The sequence below is a fragment of the Cavia porcellus genome, unplaced genomic scaffold, assembly GCF_034190915.1.
Source record: "Cavia porcellus strain 051 isolate PalLab524CR breed Dunkin Hartley unplaced genomic scaffold, mCavPor4.1 scaffold_1, whole genome shotgun sequence".
NCBI lineage: Eukaryota > Metazoa > Chordata > Mammalia > Rodentia > Caviidae > Cavia > Cavia porcellus.
The window spans coordinates 42,592,205-42,614,412 of NW_026947484.1; the positions used below are offsets into that span (position 1 = coordinate 42,592,205).

At 36.9% G+C, this 22,208-nt stretch overlaps 1 protein-coding gene across 2 annotated transcripts in view; it reads right to left on the reverse strand.

The window, feature by feature from the left end:
• Mdga2 (MAM domain containing glycosylphosphatidylinositol anchor 2) overlaps window positions 1–22,208 on the reverse strand; it is an 839,948-nt gene that overhangs the window by 281,146 nt on the left and 536,594 nt on the right. For both annotated transcript variants that reach the window (XM_063247142.1, XM_063247137.1), the window contains exon 7: window positions 15,975–16,304. In XM_063247142.1, coding sequence (XP_063103212.1) covers window positions 15,975–16,304 — 330 coding nt within the window. The remainder of the gene's footprint in view (window positions 1–15,974; window positions 16,305–22,208) is intronic.

A 22,208-nucleotide genomic window follows, 5' to 3' on the forward strand; every position in this document is an offset into this window, starting at 1 on the left:
ACATTGTATTAGATTGTACATTCTTCACAGAAATAGCTTCGTTTATATCATAGTAATACCTGTAACTGTAAATGTGTGTCTTCCTTTTTCCCTGGGTAAAAGATTGATATGTTAATCATTGCTCTCTTCTGTAAAGAATTGTAAAATCTTACCCAATTGATATGTTAACCATTGTTGCCCTCTACAAATAGAAAGGTTGTGGTGCTAAAGTAAGGTAATTATGTCAGGAAACTCAGAGATAAAGTCTGCTGACTATGCTAATCAAGATTGGGAAGTATGTCAGAACCAAGCCACACAGGAGCTAGGTGACCTAAAAATAAGCTGTGCAAAACAAGACAGTTAATCAACTCTGACCCACTGGTCGCCCCTCATGATCTGACCAATCACAAATGGACAAATCACCAACTGTTCTGCTCTAACTGCTATGATTGGCTTCTGTAACAATGCTTGCTTGCTTTGCGGTTTTCATCCTTAAAAACACCAGCCTTGCCCCAACTCAGGGTTCTCCGTTTCCACCTGTTTGGAGGACCCCGTGTACACGGAATAATAAAAACCCCATTGTTTTTACATGAGAGCGAGGCCCTTGGAGTCTTCCTCGCGACACCGGTCTAACATTTTGGAGGCCCCAGCGAGATCAAACTGAGAAGAGACCTCCTCGCAGAGGGAGACCCCAACGGCACCTCTCTGGGGTAAGTAGTACGGCCAGTTTTTGTTTACTTTCATTTTGGATCGATCCGCCATTTCCTTTCGCCCCAGGCCGAACTCCGGCTCTACTTCACGGGCAAATTCTGTTCTTGGGTGATCGGGGGACGCCCCACACGGTTTTCCGTGACTCACCGTCTGCGATAGGATTTTCCTATCGATCTGGGGAATTTCATTCCCAATCTGTGGTCCGTCTGGGCCAATCTGGGGAATTTCATTCCCAATCTGTGGTCCGTCTGGGCCAATCTGGGGAATTTCATTCCCAATCTGTGGTCCGTCCAGGCCAATCTGGAGGCACCCCCTAAGGTGACTCGTTTGATGTGAAACTAATGCGTGAGAGTGAGGTGGCCGGCCTGTTTGTCCTGTGTGTTGTGACTGTTGTGATCCGTTATTTGTTGTGTCGCGCGTACGCTAACCACTCTTTGTCTTCAGAACACCATGGGACAAACGACATCGTCCCCATTGTCCCTCACCCTCGACCATTGGTCGGAGGTTCGAGAGAGGGCTCACAATCTCTCCTTTCAGGTTAAAAAAAGTAAATGGCAGACTTTCTGCTCGTCTGAGTGGCCCACATTCTCCGTGGATTGGCCACCGGAGGGGACTTTCCACCTTCCCCTCATCTTAGCAGTTAAGAACATCATCTTCCGCCCTGGACGAGAGAGCCACCCCGACTGGGTCACCTACATCTTGGTATGGCAGGACCTCAGGGAGGAGCCCCCACCGTGGGTAAAACCCTTTCTTCCTCCGCCCTCTCCTTGGTTGCCTGTTTAAACTTGTTACTAACTTAGGGGCTTGTTGCCCATTTCTGTTGCAGGATCCATATGGCTTATTAGATTCAAGGTTCATGATAAGAAAAATTATTTCCTTTAGCTGACCAAACTGTGCAAGAAGCTCCCTTCGTTTGTGTCTTTAATGTTGTGGCGCCTTTTTTAATATGTAAGACTTCAATTGATTGCTTGCAACCTCGGCATGCCTTTTAAAAGGAGTATTTTTTTCTCTCTGGTGAAAATGTAAACATGTGCACATATATATGTATATCTATGGTTGTTAAGAGTCATGTCAACTTTGCCAAGTAAAAACCAGGCGGTACTATATTTGAGCCAGTTAAAAGGTTACAGTTTTGTTTTTAAAATACAACATTTTTATGTGGTAAAAAGATATAAAATAAGCATGTTTTAGACTACTAAAAGGTGACTTCAAGGGTTTTGTTGAGAGTTTTGATGTTGTCTGAGAAGTGAGAAAAAAGGTAATTGACTGGTAATAGTAAAAAGAGGGACAAAGAGAGTGGTCTTCAAGTAAAGGTGTCTGGCTATGCCAGAATGTAAAAAAAGATTAAAGCTTAGTTTGAGAGGTATTATTGTAAGTTGTAGAAGGCTCAAGAGGATGTAAATTTTATTTGTCTTGGTTTATAGTACTACAAATAACAGGTTTGACAAAAAGTAAATGTGTTCAGAATTTGACAGTATTAGATCAGTTTTGGTAAAAGTATACATAAGATTGTACTTTGCTGCAAAATGTTTTCATTAAAATGAGATTATAGGTGATATTAAAAATAAGATACAAGTTCTTACATGTGCTGTGAACATCTGGGAGATTATACAGCACAATTTTGTTACCTATGAAAAAGCCCTTGTTAAAAATATAATTTTAATAAAATAATGGCCTGTCACGTGACACCCTTGGACAAAAAAACAGTATGCCATCCAGATGAAGCCGGCTCTCTGATCCGGAATGCCAAAACCATGTTCTCCTTTTGTGCCACCCTGACTGGACGTCCAGAGGTAAGGAGGTTTCCCAATATTGCCAGTTGTTCTCTTTGTAACTCAGTCGGCCCCACATGTTAGACAAAAATTACAAAGGTTTGAGAGGTTTAAAAAAATGCCCCTCAGCCAGTTAATAGAGATAGCACAAAAAGGTCTTTGAGAACTAAAAAATTTACAAAAAGATAGCCAAGGTGTTAAAATTGCTCTATGAGAAAAAAAACTTTTAAAAAACAGACGAGAGTTTCTGGGGGCAGTTGGATACTGTAGGCTAAATTTTACTGAAAAGCTTGCCTCTATATGACTGACTCCCATAAGGGAGAAACTCAAAATTCGCTGAACTGGACTGATAAATGTAAACAGGCCTTCCAACAGCTCAAGCGGGCCTTGACAGAGGCCCCAGCCCTGGGACTCCCTGACGTTACCAAGCCTTTCATCTTGTTCATAGATAAACTCAGGGACATTGCCAAAAGAGTCCTAACTCAGGACATTGGCCCTTGAAAAAGGCCTATAGCCTACCTCTCCAAAAGACTTGATCCAGTAACAGGAGTATGGCCCCCTGCCTAAGAATACTAGCTACTGTGACAATGTTACTTAAGGAGACAAAAAAACTCGCTTTGGGCAAGTGATTTCTGTGGTAACCTCTCACAGTTTAGAGACTCTTATCAAAACCCCTCCTAAAAAAAGGCTCTCAAATGCCAGAATTCTACTGTCAAGCCCTGCTTCTAGACCCAGAGTTAATGATATTCAAGACTTCTTCAGCTTTAAACCCAGCCACCCTTATGCCTGATGATGATCCGGAGGAACAAAGGACACCTCTCTCCATGAGTGCGCTGACATCCTCGAACTGCAGCAGAACCTACAGGCTGATCTTACTGACCAGCTTTTGGGAAATGCCGACAACTGTTCGATGAAAGCAGCTTCATCCAAAACGGCAAACGAGTGGCCGGGGCAACAGTGACCGCCGAAAAGGAGGTACTCTGGGTTAAGCGGGTAGAGTCTGGCACTTCTGCCCAAAAGGCGGAGCTTGTTGCTTTGACTGAGAGGCTAAAACTAGCCACGGAAAAGAGGGTAAACATTTTTTTTTACTGAAGACATCCCTTTGCTACTGTACATATACGGGGAAGCCATCTAAAAATGCTCCACAGATTCTAGATTTGCTGGCAGCTGTCTGGCTGCCTCAATGGGTTGCTATTCCTCACAAGGCTCACCCAACCAGAGATGAAAAATAGCAACCACATCAGAGGGGTCAACCAAAAAAGTAACTGCTCTGATACTAGTCCTCTGACCTTGTCAGAACTAGTCTACACAAAGAAAGACCTACAGTTGGCATCTCAACTTGGAATAAAGTCTCCCACCCCAAGGGGCTAATACCAGTTACCTGATAAACAAGTACTGTTACTGGAGGCACTAGGGTGGGAGCTGTTTCACCTTGCAGAATTGTTCAGAACTCAGTATTTTATTCCAAAACTCTACAAACTGACCACCTCTTCGAGCTCCAGATGCCCACAGTGTTTGTTAGTCAACTCAGCCAAGAGCTCTGCGTTGGAGACCACCCAACATCAAGAAATTGTTCCAGGAGAACATTGGGAAATAAACTTCATAGACATGGTAAAACTTAATTTACAGGGACACCGCTATCTCTTGGTATTAATAAACACTTTTACTGGCTGGGTAGAGGCTTTCCCTACTAAATCTGAGTCAGCCTTAGTGGTAGTTAAAAGGCTATTACATGAGATCTTACCTTGATTTGGCCTCCCACTATCAATGGGGTCCGATAATGGCCTGGCTTTCATAGCCCGAGTCACCCAAAAGTTAGCCCAGACATTAAAGATTAATTAAAACTCCACTGTGCCTATCAGCCACAAAGCTCAGGACAAGTAAAACGTATGAACCAAAGTCTCAAGGACATTTTAGCTAAGCTGTCTTCAAAAACTGGCGATAATTGGATGAGCCTTCTTCCCTTTGCACTGTTAAGAGCTAGATATACCCCATATGTTTCCAAAATTTCCCCCTTTAAAGCCATGTTTGGGAGGCCCCCGCCATTGGTTCCAAGATTGTCAGAAGACAGATTAGCTAAAATTACTAATCGAGATCTTAAGTCCCTGCAGACACTCCAACCTGTGTTGGCCTGGATCCACCAGCTGTTTAGACAAAAACACTTGGACCTGCCTTCAAAGACCAAGGCCTCAAGGACTCCAGTCTTGGTTCGATGTCATCACCATGACTCCCTCGAACCCCACTGGGAAAGACCTTTCACCGTGGTGCTCAGTACCCCCACTGCCATCAAGGTAGCAGCAAAAACTGCGCGGATTCACTACACTCATGTAAAGCCACTGACTGTTTTAGCTTACTTGTTTTGATTTTAATAACATTAATGCCGACCTTACATGGCGGCTTTGGTCCCCCTGTAAGCAAAAAAAAACAATTGTTAAAGATCTTTGTATGGGAGCCCCCTTTAAAAAATGTAAAACGGAATTCTCCCCTATCTCCTTCCCTTGATAAGACCATTAGTGACCTTAATCCTAATCCTAGCCATTGTCCCTTGCCTCATTAACTGGATTACCCAATTCATAAGGGGACAAGTCTCTCAGGTCAAATTAATGGTCATACGTCACCAATATGAACCCCTAGCTACAACAAACCTCTAAGATTAGAGGTCATCCAAAAAAAAAAAAAAAGGGGGGAATGAAGAGACGAAGAAAGCTCGTTCCATCTGCTGCTTCCCCTCCCCTTCTCCCTTCAAATCCAACTAGGTTAAGTTTTAACTTCCTAAAGGCCATAAAACAAAGGCCTGAGGTACTAGCTCCTGACATCCTGGGTCTTCCCTATCTGGTAGCCCCGTCACAAATTGTGTTAATTGCATCACATTGTATTAGATTGTACATTCTTCACAGAAATAGCTTCGTTTATATCATAGTAATACCTGTAACTGTAAATGTGTGTCTTCCTTTTTCCCTGGGTAAAAGATTGATATGTTAATCAATGCTCTCTTCTGTAAAGAATTGTAAAATCTTACCCAATTGATATGTTAACCATTGTTGCCCTCTACAAATAGAAAGGTTGTGGTGCTAAAGTAAGGTAATTATGTCAGGAAACTCAGAGATAAAGTCTGCTGACTATGCTAATCAAGATTGGGAAGTATGTCAGAACCAAGCCACACAGGAGCTAGGTGACCTAAAAATAAGCTGTGCAAAACAAGACAGTTAATCAACTCTGACCCACTGGTCGCCCCTCATGATCTGACCAATCACAAATGGACAAATCACCAACTGTTCTGCTCTAACTGCTATGATTGGCTTCTGTAACAATGCTTGCTTGCTTTGCGGTTTTCATCCTTAAAAACACCAGCCTTGCCCCAACTCAGGGTTCTCCGTTTCCACCTGTTTGGAGGACCCCGTGTACACGGAATAATAAAAACCCCATTGTTTTTACATGAGAGCGAGGCCCTTGGAGTCTTCCTCGCGACACCGGTCTAACAGTATTGAAGCAAATACTTAATTTTATCTGTTCTTAAAATTATTCACGTGTAATCCCACTGAAGTGCATAATATATCATGCATTAGAACACAAACAGATTTTTATTTCTTCCCAAATTTTCTCAAACTTATTTAAACATGAGAATAAAATCTTTCAGAAAAGTTTGCTTCTTTTACTGTTTTTTTTTTTTATTTTTTAAACTTTCTATATGAATAAAATTCTACCTGTGCCAACAAAAATGATAAATAAGCTCCCTTGTCACACCAGATTTTTGCATTTACATCTCCCCTTTGTGAAAAGTTTGAACCAGCTGTTGACCCATGCCAGGCTAATATACATCAGCAGGGGAAGTAATTAATTTAATATTTAATAGTTCTTGAAAGCTTTTGAAATTTTAATAGGAAAATCTCTTAATTTTTTCTTAATATATTGAGCAAAACTTCCTTTCAAATAAATGATATTAAACATTAAATATTCTTCTTAGTGATATCTTAGATGTCTAAATAAATTATCGTATAACTTTGGATATATATCATACGGTAATATTAAAAGCAAAATGAAAGGAACTACATAGGCTTAATCTAAAATTTACCGAAAGATAGTCTTTGTACATACTCAATCAATGTTTCCTGATAAAATTGTTGTGCACGATAATTTGTAAGATTTTAATCTAACATGGTAAATATTACTGTTTCCGGTCTCAGTGCTCCCAGTAAAGAGGAAACTTTTTGAAAAATGAGAAAGGCTTTCGAAGAGGAAAATCATTGTTTTTAAGGAGACAAACATTCTCCCTGCTTACATTCTACTCAAAACACTGTTTTGGGCGGAAATTTAGCTCAGCAGGGAAGTCCTGCCTAGCAAGTATGAGGACAAGAATTTGATACCCTGTACCAAGGGGGGGGGGCACCATGTTTATTCCTCATCCACATCAAGGAAGATGTAATGCCCTTTATAATAAACACAAAAGTCATCAGAGAAGAAAGATTGTTCAAGAGTTTAACTCTTGCTCATTAAGAGCAAATTTAATCTGCATGAATCCAATCTTGCCTGAGGTCAATGGAATAGTGGCCACTCAGAAAAGAAGAAAACAGATTCCATAACCCAGAGACTCTAATGTTCAGAGTTTACCATATATTTTTTTTAAATCTATCTTTAGGTGTTCATTTAAAAACTTAAAAATATATAGAAAGTGAAAAAAAAGGTCGAAAGGAGTTCATAAGTGTTATACTCTAAGAAAATAGCTTCGTTATATGTGTATTATAGCAAACCTGTATAGAGGCTTACTAAATGTGTTTGTTTTATCCTTTTTCCCTAACTGATATGTTAAGTGACCTAATTGATATGTTGAGCAACACTCTCCCCTGTAAAGAATTGCAAGAATCTCACCTAATTGATATGTTAACCATTGTTGCCCTCTACAAACTACAGAAGCTGTGCTAAAACAAGCTAACAAGAGTTGTTAATCACTGCTAGGTGCCTCTATTCTCCACTAAAGAGCTAAGGAAAACTAGAATGGCAATTAATTTACATTTGTTTAAAGTAACCTGCTTGTGTGCAGAGAGATTTGCGTGTGAGTTTAACCCTTTACCCTGACCTTGACACATTACCGCCGTTTTCTGTTCTGTATGGCGCCTTATTGCCTCCCTCTCCCCTCACCTATCTATCTAGGCCATAAAGAATTTGGGTTTCTGGTGACCTCCCCCCAACCCGGTGATGATCTGTCGTAAAATGAGCCTGCCCCAATTTTAAGAACTGCTTAGCTTAAAGAAATTACCGGGTAATACTATGGCCCAAACCCCAATCGGTGCTTTCCTTTTGTTCTGTATGTATCAAATGAGTTAGATATCAGGTCTTTGTAAAACTTAAGTTCCAGTGTCTCATAACTCGTGACCCCTTCGCACTCACTAGCGAAGACAAGCTGTCCTGAGATAATTAACTCTCCACTTTCTTCTCCAAATATTGCTGCAGATGTGCCACTCTGAGATAATGTCAGTCTGCAAGATGGGAGTAATTTAAAAAAACACCAGGAACTCCCTAGATTGTCAGAGCTAAGTGGACAGCAATACAGTTTCCAGACTCGGGTCAACAAGTTTGATGGCTCTGCAGGTTTCTTTGTTTCTCTCCCCCCCCCCCCCCCGCCTTTTCCTCCAGCCCCTTTTTAAAGTCCTCCCTTCAGCTCCTAGAGGACAGTCTCCAAATTGGCTCCCGGAGACTGGTCGCCAGGCCTGGAAATAAAGCCTTTGCCACTAAATTTTCGGTCTCTTGCCTCCTTGGATTTTATACCGGGGCCCAAGTTATAACAATAAGCACAACAGGTTAAGAGGTAGAAAAACTTACATGTTAGGAACAAGAATTGAACAATCACAAAATTTCTGTCAGAAATCTTTGGTGCATACAATTTGGGCCACTGTAGCAGACAATGACCAGATAACAAGCACTTGATAAAATTAACAGGTGAATGAGGAATTTAGATTTTGAATGAGGAATGTAGATTTTGCCTCAATTTTTAATGTAGGAATGCAGGAATGTTTGTACAGAAAATAACAGTTATAACTTGGTATAACTTAATTTGCCAGTAAGTCCATAAATCCCAATCTTTTTTTTTTTTTTTTTTTTTTTTTTTTTCTTTTTTCAGTGTGTCTCTGAATCAAGATAGAGGCCAAAACCCTAAGGCCTATGAACAAAATATGGCCTACACCTCTTTTTGTAAATAAAGTTTTATTAGAAATACCAATACCCATTCAGTTATTGTCTTTGGCATTTTGCTTGTTACGATCAAAACAGAAAAAGTAGGACAGATAAAATGTGGCCTAAGATGCTGAAAACACTTACTATCCAGGTCTCCCTTCCCACAGTTCGCCAGGCTCTGGTCTCCATCATTTATGCACACGTCATGGGTTGTGCTTCATAATTTTGGATTCCAAGAGGAAAATTAATTTTTCTCTGTTCATTAACCCAGATACTAATTATATAACATTGCACAGCATGGAAAATTCCCTGATGCAAGTGTTTTGAAGGATTCACACATCAGTCTTATACTTCAAGCTTTCTCACCGATAAAACCACCTACTCCTCACTGTAGCTATTCCACAGAACTGCAGTTCTAATTAGCAGCATTTCCAAAGTCTTTTCCTCTTTAAACAGAAAAGACAAAGAAGAAAATCCAGTTCAGTAGATTGAAAGATTATTCTCTTCCTTTGCCCCCTGTTCATTAGCTATTTCTATTCGTAGCACGTAAGAATTCTATATTATCAAGAGCTCTCTATTCACAGATGCGAATGTTTGTGCAGACACATGTAAACCATCGTGATTTCAGTAATTGAACTTGCACTCAACAGCAAAGCTAAACTTTTGAACCAATTATTTTCAGTGGATTTTCACTGTGCTCCTTTCTGGGCCCTTGTTTAACTATTGATTCTTTTGTTACACTTGTTATACAAAAAGCCTATGCACTCTAAAAAGGGGGAAAAATGGTCCTAAAAATCTGATTCAGTTTTTCCACTGTATTTGCCTACCAGATGTCTCACCATGATAATTCTACACATAACCAGTCTTGCTGCTTAAAATTTCAAGACATGGTCCATGTGCTTCTGAGTTAATACAAACTCGCAAGAATGATGAGTCATGTAAAGAAATACACGCAATCTAATGAGGACCCCAGGACCTTCCCATGTGGGAGTACTTCAGGAAGTAATGCCATACTTTACAGCAAAACCCCTGTGATTTAAAAATCAACTGGAACAATTGATAGTCATATAATAGATTAAGAACCTAGTGGCAATATTTTAAAGATTTTATCTTAACGGTTTGCAACACATAAAGCTAAAATTCATATGCATTATCCACCAAGCTTGTAAAGGACTCAAATTGAATTGCAACAAATTTTTAATATAGTTAACTTATTTGACACATTTAAGACAATTATTGCATTGAGTTTTTAAATTTGCTTGGAGTCTAGCTGGATAAAAATAACTGCTATAATAAAATAGTATTAAATAAACTGATGCAATTTGTAATTTTAATTAATATTAATTATAGTGAAAATAAGAAATCCCTTTAATAGTCTTGAAACTTGCTTCATTCTGTTGTGCCAAGTGGGTCTTCTTTCTGCTGTCCCTATCACAAAGCTGCCGCATCAGGACTGATACTAAAGGTAATCTCTCTCTGAAATTTTCCTGTACCTGCATTGGCAAAAGCACTCATGCGATCGACAAAAATCTGATCAACATTAAACATAGCATCTCTCAGCATCTTTTAAGGGACAGTCAGGGAAAGTTAAAGGGCCTCAGTGAAGTTTCTGGGAAATAAAGAGTTCTGGTAAGTAAAGAGTAGTTAAGGGAAACTAAGAGTGAGAGAGCTACTAGGTGACCTGGCCTGGCTCACTTCATGCCAAGGCTTAATTCCTTCTTCTGCCACCTCCAATGAAACACAGAAAGAAATAAAATGTGGGAGGGTATATTATAATAAAAACCTCAGTGTATAAAATATTCAGTAACACATTCACCCACTCATATGTGCATATGTTTTATCATTTTCTCACTGTTTTAGTACACTAACATGAATGTATATTTCTCTTTTTGCTGACCCATCAATGAATGTGGCTGTACTGTAAATCTCACAAGGCAAGCCCCTGGACAGGACATAGAGAGCACAGAAGTGCCTGTCCAAGAATGTACACAGAAGCAAGGGACAGGGCAATGACCAAATCAGAGCTCTAAGAGCCCAGAAGGGCCAGGAGGTTACAAGGACTCTCAAGGGGGAGGGCGGTCTCTTCCTGGCCATGTAGGAAAAAGGGCTGAGAACCCAGACACCCCTCCCTGCTGAGTTCCAGCTTGGGACTCCCTACTTTACTTGAACAAGGTAGCTATCTGCAGCCCTATTTCTCTCCCTTTTCCAATAACATGATTTTCTTTCTCCTTCTGAACTTACATGTCTAATTCTTTTTTTTTCCCTGATGTAGCCTTATTTTTAATGTATCTTAGATAAAAATCTACCCTCAGGAAATGTAACAACATGTTGTCCAGTTTTTTCTTAATCTGTTTTGACAGCTTAGATTATAAACTACCTGAGGACAAGACCTGTTTTTAGAATCACTATATAATAAAAGCCTGATACTTAGAAATAACTAAAAAAAGGGATCTTAAAGAAGCATAAGTTTAAAATCCCAAAAGAACATTTGCTTATATGAAAGACAATTTGCAGTAATCAGGAGGAAAAATGTTTCTAATATTAAACTAATATGAAAATAAGACAATGAATGATTGCATACACTATAGTTTTTATAATTCAATCAAATGCAGAACTAATCTCTGAAGTATGCATGAGGCTTTGCCAAGGTTTCCTAAAATGAAATCACCACATTAAAACACTAATAATGTTATAAACTAGGGTTTAAGAGTCATCTAATGTGATTTTGTCATTTAAAATGCGTTTGTCTGTATTAGGCAGAAAGGTGTATTAACTCATTCTCATATTACTGTGTTAAATGATTCTTAAAACAAAGTAATGACCAAGATCCAGTGTAAGATTCTGTGTGAAAAATAAAAGGCTAAGAAATTTTTAAATGTTTTAAATCATCACCCTAAAATTGCTTATATTAAGCATAAAGAAAATGTTTGACGTGCCAAAACACCACTGACTACTTGTTCAATGCTGAATTCTCTAAAATAATATAACTAGAAAAATTGAGATGATAGCAGATCTCCACTTGGGTACTTATTTCTTAATAGCTGCATCATTGACTTTGATTCATTCATCCTCTTTGTGAGAATTTCCTCTACATCTCATGACTTACAATGTTGATATAGTCCGAGTTTCCTTCATGCTTTAGCTTATTAATTCTCATTGTTCAAACTCTATCTAACAACATATCTATTTTATACAAAAACAGTGCTTTAAGTGATAACTTCTATCATATGGAGATAAAAGTCAGTGTTAAAATTGGTTGAATCATAAATGCCTCAGTATAGCAGAATTTTGTACAGCACTCATGTATTCCACCATACAAGAGTAAAGAGGACCCTCAAAGCCAGGCGCAGCATAAAGGCTGTATGTGTTTGCCTTCAGTATATGTGTGTAAGCAACATCTTCTCCCTTCCTTCTCTCAAAATACAATTTCCTGGGTGGGCCAGTCTCATAGGCAGGACCCCTGTCCACCCAAATTTAGGGGTTGGTTTAATGCTGTGATATGGCCATTGTGAATTTCTTAACAACTTTTCAACAGTGCACCCAGAATTTTATTTTATACTGGACACCAAAAATCAGGAAGCCAGTCTTGTATTGGGAGTGATAATCCATGATGCCATAGTATGGATTTATCTAATAATAAGTTTTCTTAATGTCAGTAGGGAATCAATCATACAATGTGCAAGAAGAACATGAAATGGTAGGATTAAAGAAGCTGGGCAAGGGCTGGGGATTTAGCTCAGGGCATAATTGCCCGCCTTGCAAGCACACAGTCCTGAGTTCGATCCTCGGTATCGATAAAAAAAAAAGAAGTCGGGCAAGTGGCAAGTTGTGACTTCAAAAGAGCTGAGATCACAAATTAGACAGTTTCTTGTGAAATAATTATTTATTGTGTACGTGTCATGTCCTGTCCTGGGTGCTGAGATGACACTAAGCAATAGAGACAAAGTCTCAGATTTCACTGTAGGGAGGAACAAGGTCTGTCTTCTGCACATGGGGACCTCATGGGGGCAGGGTTTAGAAAAAGATTTAATATATATAATGCACACAGTATATGGTGCTGTTACCTTTGGTAACCAGGCAAAATGATGACTGTTATAATTTAATTATTGCAACTAATCTTCTTTGAGTGAGACATTTCTTGACTAAAATCTATTCTCTGATAATCTCTGGTTTTCCCCTTTGGAAATTTTGAATTTCATGAATCAATATTGGTCATTTTCTTTACACTGTCACTCACAATGCAGTGTTTCAAGTTAGAAATATTACCAGCATATTTAAAAATGGATACTCATCCCAGGAGTAACCTTATAATGCTCTTTTGTTCCCTCTATTCTGAAATTCAGTTTTTGTTTCAAGCATAAGAATCATGTTCCTCACTGCAAAAAAACATGAACGATGCAAAAGACAAATTGAAGTGAAATGGAAGATGCCTGTCATGAGCGCTAGGCAAACCTTTACGCCAAGATTTGATGAGACTCCAGGAAGACAGATGTACGGAAGAGCAATGCAGAAAGGTAAAGAAATGCATTTGAGGCAAAAGGAGAACCAAGTGGAAGGGAGGAAGAGATGACGATTTTCCAAAGTGACATGGAAGAACGTTACAGCTGAATGTGCTACATGGATCCAGGAGAAAGAGACATGAGAATGGGTGGCGGAGGAGCAATAAACATGTGAGATCCACATGGTTCAGGAGGACAGAAATCCCCACCTCCAGATGTTGGTGGCAGCAGGGGTATGAAGCTAAATCCGCAGTTCTACCAGCAACCACGAGTGGTTTCATGATGGGAAGCGACATGCCTGCCGAATACTTTGGGCAAGGAGGTGCGAGGACTGTGGGCGGCCAGGGTCCTAGAGGAATGGGCCCTGGAACTCCAGCAGTATATGGTGGAGGGAGGAAATAGTATAAATGCCAAAACAAAAACAAAAACAAAACAATCAATTTTAGATGTGATAGCTAAGCTTTCATTTCAGTTCATTTTTGTGTTTTGTTTAGATACTACTTTTAAATACCTGCACTTTAGCAAGAAAGCTATCTTTTTATGGATGTTAGCAGTTTACTGACCTAATTATTTATAAATGGTCTATTTATGTAATGCAGTGTTCAAAGCAGGAGAAAAAATTTTCCTTTTTCTTTTTTCTTTTTTTTTTTTTTTTACAAACAGTTTAATGTCATCAAGTTAATGACAGTGTACATTGTGCCACTGAATTCCCAGTGTACCATTTTATATTTTGACTGTGCTTCAAATAATTAGAAGAAATAGCTATAATACTGATCTTGAATTTGCCATTCATGCTTCAATGAACATTAGGCTAAAAATTCCACATCAATAGCCTGAGCATGCTTATGCCTGAGAAAGGTATTTGTCATTTCTGGGAGTGTGTCTGGAGGCTAAGTATTGCTTTCTATTGTTTTAAAAAAGAAATACATATTGAAGTATTTCGTGGTTTATTTAGCATTATAGGGAGCAAGACGGCGCTAAATATCTTTTAAATGTTATATAGGCAAAGCTGAACTGTAAATATTCATTCAGGAATACATATTGAGATTGTGGAACTGGGTGTAAGATTGGCAGAGGGAGAAAGTATGTATGATTAAATGCATCCTTTATGGCACTCTGAACTGTCCTTTCTTTGAAAGAGTTTGAACAGTGGAAAAACAATTCTGTTGCATTTCCCCATTCTTGTTTTTAAAAGAACAAAAATCCCAAGCCCTACAAATGGCTTACATTGACCTTTTACATTTGATTTAAAGGTTGTTAAGCACACAAAAATACATCAGGTTCCCATCCCATGAGTCCTTTTAGATAAAAGAATTGATTCTTTTAACTGGATTTTATGCCACTGGTTCTGAAAAAGAGAAGGTGAACAAAAACTAGACAACCAAACAATATAAAGTGATGCTTATGATTACACCTTTGGAGCATTCTTCTCAGAAAATAAGAACAGCTGCCCATGGATCTTACTAGATTTTTCTTATTCTTATAGGAAATATCTAAAACAAATGCCAATATAGTGTTGTTTAGCACATTGATGCAGGTAACCAGTAGATATTTTTGATTGAATGAATACATAAATGGATAATAACAGATCAGACATATCAACAATCATATCCTCAATAAACCCACTGGCTAATACTATCAACAATAAATAAAGATCAATTAGATTTTTTTTTGAAAAAGTGGGGGTTTTGTAACCTAAAAAAGAGACTAATGTCCAAAATATACCAAATTTTCATCATCCTAACTTTCTTTCAAATTTATTATAGCAGATACAAATTGAAGAACCTTTAGCAAGCAGGATATTGAAAAGTAAGCATATTTTGTCAGTCTGAAGTATAAACCTATGTTCCTTAAGAATTAAAATCAACCCAGTGTGCCCTGCAATTTGGAGCCATGAAAAGGCACAAAGTCACAGACGGATAACAATATATGAGTCAAGTGCTTCCTAAGTGGGAAAGAAAAGCCAACTGTTAAACATGCATTCGAAAAGAATCTCTCTCCTACAATCATAGATATGTTCTCAGAACATATCATTCACCTGGCACTGAACAAGAATCTTCAGTTAAAACTCACTCTGCTAATATGCTGCAAAGCAAATACGGCTACCTTAGAATTCTCTGAATACGCAGTCATTGTACTTCATAGAATCACAGGGCTTAAAAACATCCTGAGAGTTAATCTCATACATTCTGCCAGAGTAAACCACCATAATTTTACTGATCTATACATTCAAAATTAATAAAGACAACATTGATAGCATCTTTTCATTTTTAATTTTTTAAAAAGGGAATTTCACTCAACCCTATTTTTGTGTTTTATTTTTTTTTTCATTGTGAATATTTTCACCATAAGTGTCTCCAAAAAGCCCATGGTGATTGTAACTTTAATACTTTTATCATTGTTTTTTGACAAGAAAATGTAATGTTATTATATATTTTATTTAAATATTCATAAATTATCTCTCAGGATTTTTTTTAGAATACAATCATCTCTATTTGTTTAAAAATGTTTCAATTTTCTAAGCATTTGTTGTTTATTAATATATCTTAAAGTTCTACATAAAATTTTTAGGTGATATTACTTAATCTAGAAGCCCAGAGATATATACATGTCTCTATCAATGCTATTAACTTTATTTGCATAATTTTAAAAAAATATATAAATCTGAATCAAATAGAAGAAACAATACCTTACAAGCTGATATTTATTGGTCAGAGTGATAGGATTTGGTTTTAGGAAATCAACACAGTAAGAATGTTCTTGCTTGACTAAAGACTCTTTTTGCCTGTTGTAAAGAAATTATTCCAAATGTGAACTTCTTCTGTATCATCAATAAGATTCTTACCTGTGCTGCTGGAAATATTAACATCAATACTGATGTCAGAAATTCCTCCTCCCTTCAGAGAGGCTACACATGTGTACGTCCCAAAATCCGTGAATTTTAAATCAATGATATCCAAGTTGGTTGTTCCAGGGGAGACATCAGGATCAGTCTGTGTAATAACCATCCGCTCAGAGCTTCTTAAAGGACGACCGTTTTTAAACCAACTAAATGTTAGCTCCTCAGAAGGGACAGCTTCTACTTGGCAAGAAATCTTCACCTCACGTCCGATCTGGATGTTGTCATCTTTGTGATAAGGATCTGGAGTGATCCAAAACCGTCCTTTTTTTAATGCTAAAACATAAAATTTCCACAAGGAGTTAGTATTACTGTGATAACTTTACTGTGATTCTAGACTATGCTCTCTGAATGGGCTAAAGTAATGTAAAACAAAACATGCATAAGTTTATTTAATATTTCTAAGCAGTGTGCACACCAATAAGTCTTACTTAGGCTATACAGAAATAATTTAATATCCTAAACCACTTAAACACTATAGCCACAGTATTTTTCATAAGTTGAGAAATATTTCCAGTGATATAAATAATGCTTTAGGTTTATATACTGAACTATACTTAAACATTGTCAACATTGATTTTAAACAAGTGATTAGAATCTGTTCATATATGCTCATAGGGAATTAAAGTTAAAAACAATAATTTGGGCCATTTAGCCTAGTGTCTTGCCCTGCCATTTTTTATTTCACAATTTCCCAAACAAATCTTGCACAAATGTTATAATAAATGAAATATTTTCTTAAGGGTTGTATTTACTTTCTGACTACAAGTAGTTCAGTAAGAATTAATCACATCTATGAGGCATTTTCAGATTTAGAAATAATATGAACTGAAGAGCAAAAGCATTTTGAGAACATTTTCTGCGAACTGCTTTATTTTACTATACATGGATATTTCCAGTTAAAACTGTTTCCAGGCTCTTGTATGCAGAGGACCAGAAGAATCTGGCAGGCAGATGGCAGATGGCTTACAACATCTGCCTTATTTAAATCTTTACACCAGTGATTTCTGGGTCTAAGGTCAGTGCTTCACTGACAACTTGGATCAGTAGTAATGACCACCAGAAAGCTCCTGGAAGAGCCACAAGCTTCCTAAGGGCCTGAACTTTGAATGACAATGTGGACTCAGTATGAAACAGTTTGCTTCCTTTTACTACTGTCTTATACACGCATTTTAAAAATTTTTCTAACATCCACTGCATTTCCTTTAATATCACCATCCCTACGTAACGGACAGTAGTAGATTCAGTGAAACACAATTACCAGAATAAAATGCTGGCCATTCACTGACCATTAAGATTCATGCATAATGGTACTGTCAAAAAAGAAAGTAAATTTAGTGGACCTTCAAACACCATAGGTCTTCTAACTATATGCTGAATAATATCTCCTGAATTCAACCAGATTTTCCTCACTCCAGAAAGGTAAAGGAAAACTATTAAATTTGAAGGCATCCATAGAATGAACTAAGATGAATACATTCTCACACCCTGAAAAAGTTACTCCTTACCCTCAAATACTTTCAACTGATTTGTTAGTTGTATCCTAGTGAGGAGAAACAACAAACATCAAAAACAATGTTTGTATCTTTCTTATATCTTAAAACACACTCTCTTTTCAGGACTAGGTACTAGATTAGTCACTGATTAAAATGAACAAAATAGACATAACCAAAGCCCCCATATTTGGATACACATACATTGTAGCCCAATTTATTCACCAAACTGGGAAGCAACATACTACATAGTTATAAAATGTTTTATATGCTGGAAGAAGTCCAAATCACAAAAAAGAACATCCAATTTTTTGTTTACAAAATGTACTTTCAGTCTTAATGAAAAATCAGAAAACAAAAGCATCACATTTTGATCTATTAGCTGTTACACTGTCCATAATAAAATGAAGCTTTCTAAATTATAGTTATTCTTGATGACACTGTTATAAGAAGTTTACTACAGGACAAAACTAGGATTAATTGTGGTGATAATTTTAGTACCAGAAATCACTTATTTATATTTTCGCAAGCACCAAAAGTGTGATTTCACAATACATTCAGAAAGGGAAACAAAATGAAAATGTCCATATTTGGCTACCATATTTGATGAATAACATTGTATACATATAATTCAAATGCAATTGCAGTTCTATAGTACAAAATGAAGTATAGAAAAATAGATTATTCTTTTATCTTCTAAATAAATCAAAGTAAATGGTATGGTAAGCATCTTTACTTCTGTTAGTACCTCACCAATGACTAAATATTTTTATTAGAATCTTCCTTATTCTGAAAGAGATATGAGAAATCTACATATTAATTTATGAAAACATTTTAAATTCTACATATTAACTTATGTATAGTAACATTATTACTGTGATGGGATTACGTATTGGGATATTTAGCATAATTATCATAATTATGTTGTATGTTGCCTGCAATATACAAACATCAACAACTGAAAGCTTTATGGGTAAGGTTTGCTGCTTACTCTGTGGCTATTGTTTTGTAGTTCTATGATCACACTCACTATTAAAGAGACAAAGACATTGACAAAATCTTAATTTCATCAGCCAAGTCAGATTTAAACTGCTAAACAATTCAATAACGACTGATTAAAAAAAACTTTCTGTGTTACAGACCCTCACATATGAGATCCACTTTCTGTGTTACAGACCCTCACACATGAGAAATAGCTTGCAAAACACAAAGTACAAAATTTAAAGATTGTAGGACTACAGTCAAGATTAAATATGATAGTTAATTATAGTATTTGATTTTAAAGTGATATAAATAAATGTATTTTAAAGAATGAACTAAAAATAATGTTATTCCTAAAAAATTTGTTCATTTTGGTATCAAAAAATTCTATAATTTCTTCTGAGTCAATCATACTGGTTTACTCAATGTCATGATTCTAAACAGAAAAAAAGGGCCTTGTTTGCTAATTGTATTGATGTTATAAAATATCAGAACTTATAGATTGTATCATTTTCTTGGAGTGCTATCTCTCTATGTCTGTTTATACTGTCTTTGAAGCAAAATAATTATGTCTTCCAAACAGAAACAGTCTGAAGAAAATAATAGGGTGCATGTGATTTTCTCAGTTCAATTGCCCATAAAAGTAAAAATACAGCACTGTAAATTAGAGCTACATGGGTACATGAGAATTTGTAATCTATATTTTCCTTTTTATGTGGTCCAACAGGGGCAATCTATTTTTTATGGGTCAAATGCATCAATTATAAAAATATGAGGTGATAGTATTAGCTCCCTCAGAACGCATTGTGAGAAATAACTTATTAACAATTGTGTTTGAGGTCTGAAAATGTAGTGTTTAATATAGTTAATCAGCCTGGAAGTAGATTCTTTCATTTATAATTAAATACTCTTTTTCAGTGAACAATTTATAGTAGTTCATGCAATGTTAATTTAAAGTCATTTCCTGCTACCAGTTAAGATTTCAAACTCAAAATCAATCTGCGATTAGAACTACGCAATAGCAGGGGTCCAATAGACTTAAAGACACTCTGTAGAACTAAAAGCATTCTTCAGGAAAAGGAAAGAGAAATCCCTTTTCCCAAATGCAATTGCTTAGCCTGAATATTGAAATTCCCCTAACATCAGCCTGAGAGAACATTAGATTTGGCTTAATGTATCATAAATTGTGATGGATGAATCTCAAAAGGTACTTGTTTAGTACTGCAGTGCATGTGAAAGATTGGCACAAAGCTAAGCCTCTGTCCTGCATAACCAATTTGGAAGCACTCCAATACAACCATAGTCTCCCTTTTATTAATATTGTGAGAACAGAATACCGAGTTGGACTACATACATTTTGACAGGTTTCTAGTGAGAATATTCTAAATCTGCTTTTACGGAGGTCTCTTGACTTTGAGATTTACAGTGATGCTCATGAATGAAAGGCGGCTTATGTAGAAAACAGAGGCCACTCACTGCAGACTTCTGGGTAAGGTTTGCTGCTGACACTTCATTGGAGGAAAAAAGTAGATTTGTGCCTATGAATTCTGTCTGCTCCACAGCAGACTTCCACTGTTGAAAACTAAGTGGCTTTGTAAGCTTAGGCTTGAAAGACAGAGTTTGAACTTGGAGTAGTTGTTTTGTGGCTTCCATAAGGAAGAGAATGAGATTGTATCTAGACTGAAGCTGTAGAATTTAAATTATAAAATAAATGACTTTATTTGTAAAATGTAAAGTATGCAATACATAAATTTCAAAAATTAAATTTTTAGACAGAACAAAAATAAATGACAACAGTGTTTTCCACTTCAATGAAAAAGTATCTCTTTGGAAATAACTATCTGGTGCCAAATTTTGGACCTCTGCTAAAAATCTGTTTCAGAAGAATGAGACACAGAATAACCCACTGATTATTACTCCGAGGCGATAAATGAAATGACTCCCCAGACACAGCACGTCTTATAATCGATAGAGTTCTGGAAATGAAAACCTTACAAATTGTTGCTGAGAGGAATAGGTGCAGAAATCATTAATAATATAATCAGATAAATTAAAAAAATGATGCTCTATTCATTTATCTTCTGCTAAAAAGAACAAAAATATTTGTATGAGAAAGGAAGTACTCTCCAGTCTCACCAGATGCCAATTGAATAAGCAGCTAGAAATAAATTATACCAGGAAAGCAACTTGAAAGGTAGTAAGTGATTTTATATATATAATCAGCCCAAATAAAATTAAGTACCTATCTCCTTAAGGAGGCTGTGAACAGCTTGAAGGAGCACATTACTCTACTGTCACCAAATCCTATACATGTTTCCATTATTTGCTCTCAATATTTCTCATTAAACTTAATTATCATTCACATTTCAGTGGTTTAACTTTACAGATGTCAACTGTTTCCATTCAGTCTGATAGGCTGTGTTAAGTTTGAGTTGGTTTTATAATCCAGTGTTCCAACACACCTTGAGAGAAATGGGAAAAAATACCCGGCACCCAAAATTAAGAAGGAAAGGTTTATTTAGCTCACTCTTTGTGGAGGTTTAGTCCATAATCAGCTGGATGCATGGCACAGGGGCAATACTTCAAATCAGCAACCAGCAAAAGCAGCCAGAGCAAAAGTGGAGAAAACAAGCGTCTTCTCTTCCCTTATATTGTACACAGGCCACTCCTCATTCCAGGGTGGGTGTAGCCCTCCCAAAATCTCCTTGGCCACCCCTTGTACAAGATGAGAATGCTTATGGGTAAGAACCCTTGCTCCCAGCCGAGTCTCTTACTTAAATCTTTGAACTGCTCAAATTAACACAATCATAACAACCATAACAAAGAGAGAACCGATTTGAAATCCTCTAGGTTTCAGGGTGTTGGTGTAGGTAAAGAGGATACTCCATGAAAAAACAATATTAATATAAGGATGTGTATAAGGAAGAAGATTTTGTACAGAACAGAGGAGATGATCTCACTTCAGTGCTTCTGCCAAATATTTGTCACATAATGTGTCAGGCATATCAGCTACCTAACATCCGGTTGTGTAAAGGAGACAGAATTTCAGGCCACAGTGCCTCCTTGCATGCTTCAGAGCTCTGCTGATTATTTCTGACAAAAGTTGGAAGGAGGAAGATAAATGACATCCCAGTACACATACAATACCTAAAACCTGTTTCAGAAAAAAAAAAAGTTAATAAAGTTTATATTAAAATACAGTAGCACATGGGAAGTATGAGTGTTGATTGCAAGAGTAAAAGTTTGCTTTGGTGAAGAATTTACAGACATTAAATACAATAATATCATATTTCCACACCCTCAGAGGTGGTCCTTGTATTTACCAAAGAATCCTTCAGTTGTAGACAATCCCTCAGCTCTAGTGTAGATAGTAAAGTCTGGAAATCAGTAACCTAAGGAAATCTATCAACTGAGGAGAACCATTGAAAAGAATTGAAAATTATATTGGAACTGTAATAAAATTAATTATATTTATACAAATAATTAAATTGAAAATGTTTTAGACTTTTGCAACATAAATATCACAGAATCATCCAGTACATATAATTTCTCAGTAGAAATAAAATTATGACTAAAGAGGCGAAAAGCAGGAAAAAAATCTTGATATTTTTGAATTAAGAGATATCTAAGGGTAAATTGAAGTTATAAAACACACAGCATTTCAGAACTATTTAATTTCCCACCTTCCCTCAAGGCACTATGTTCA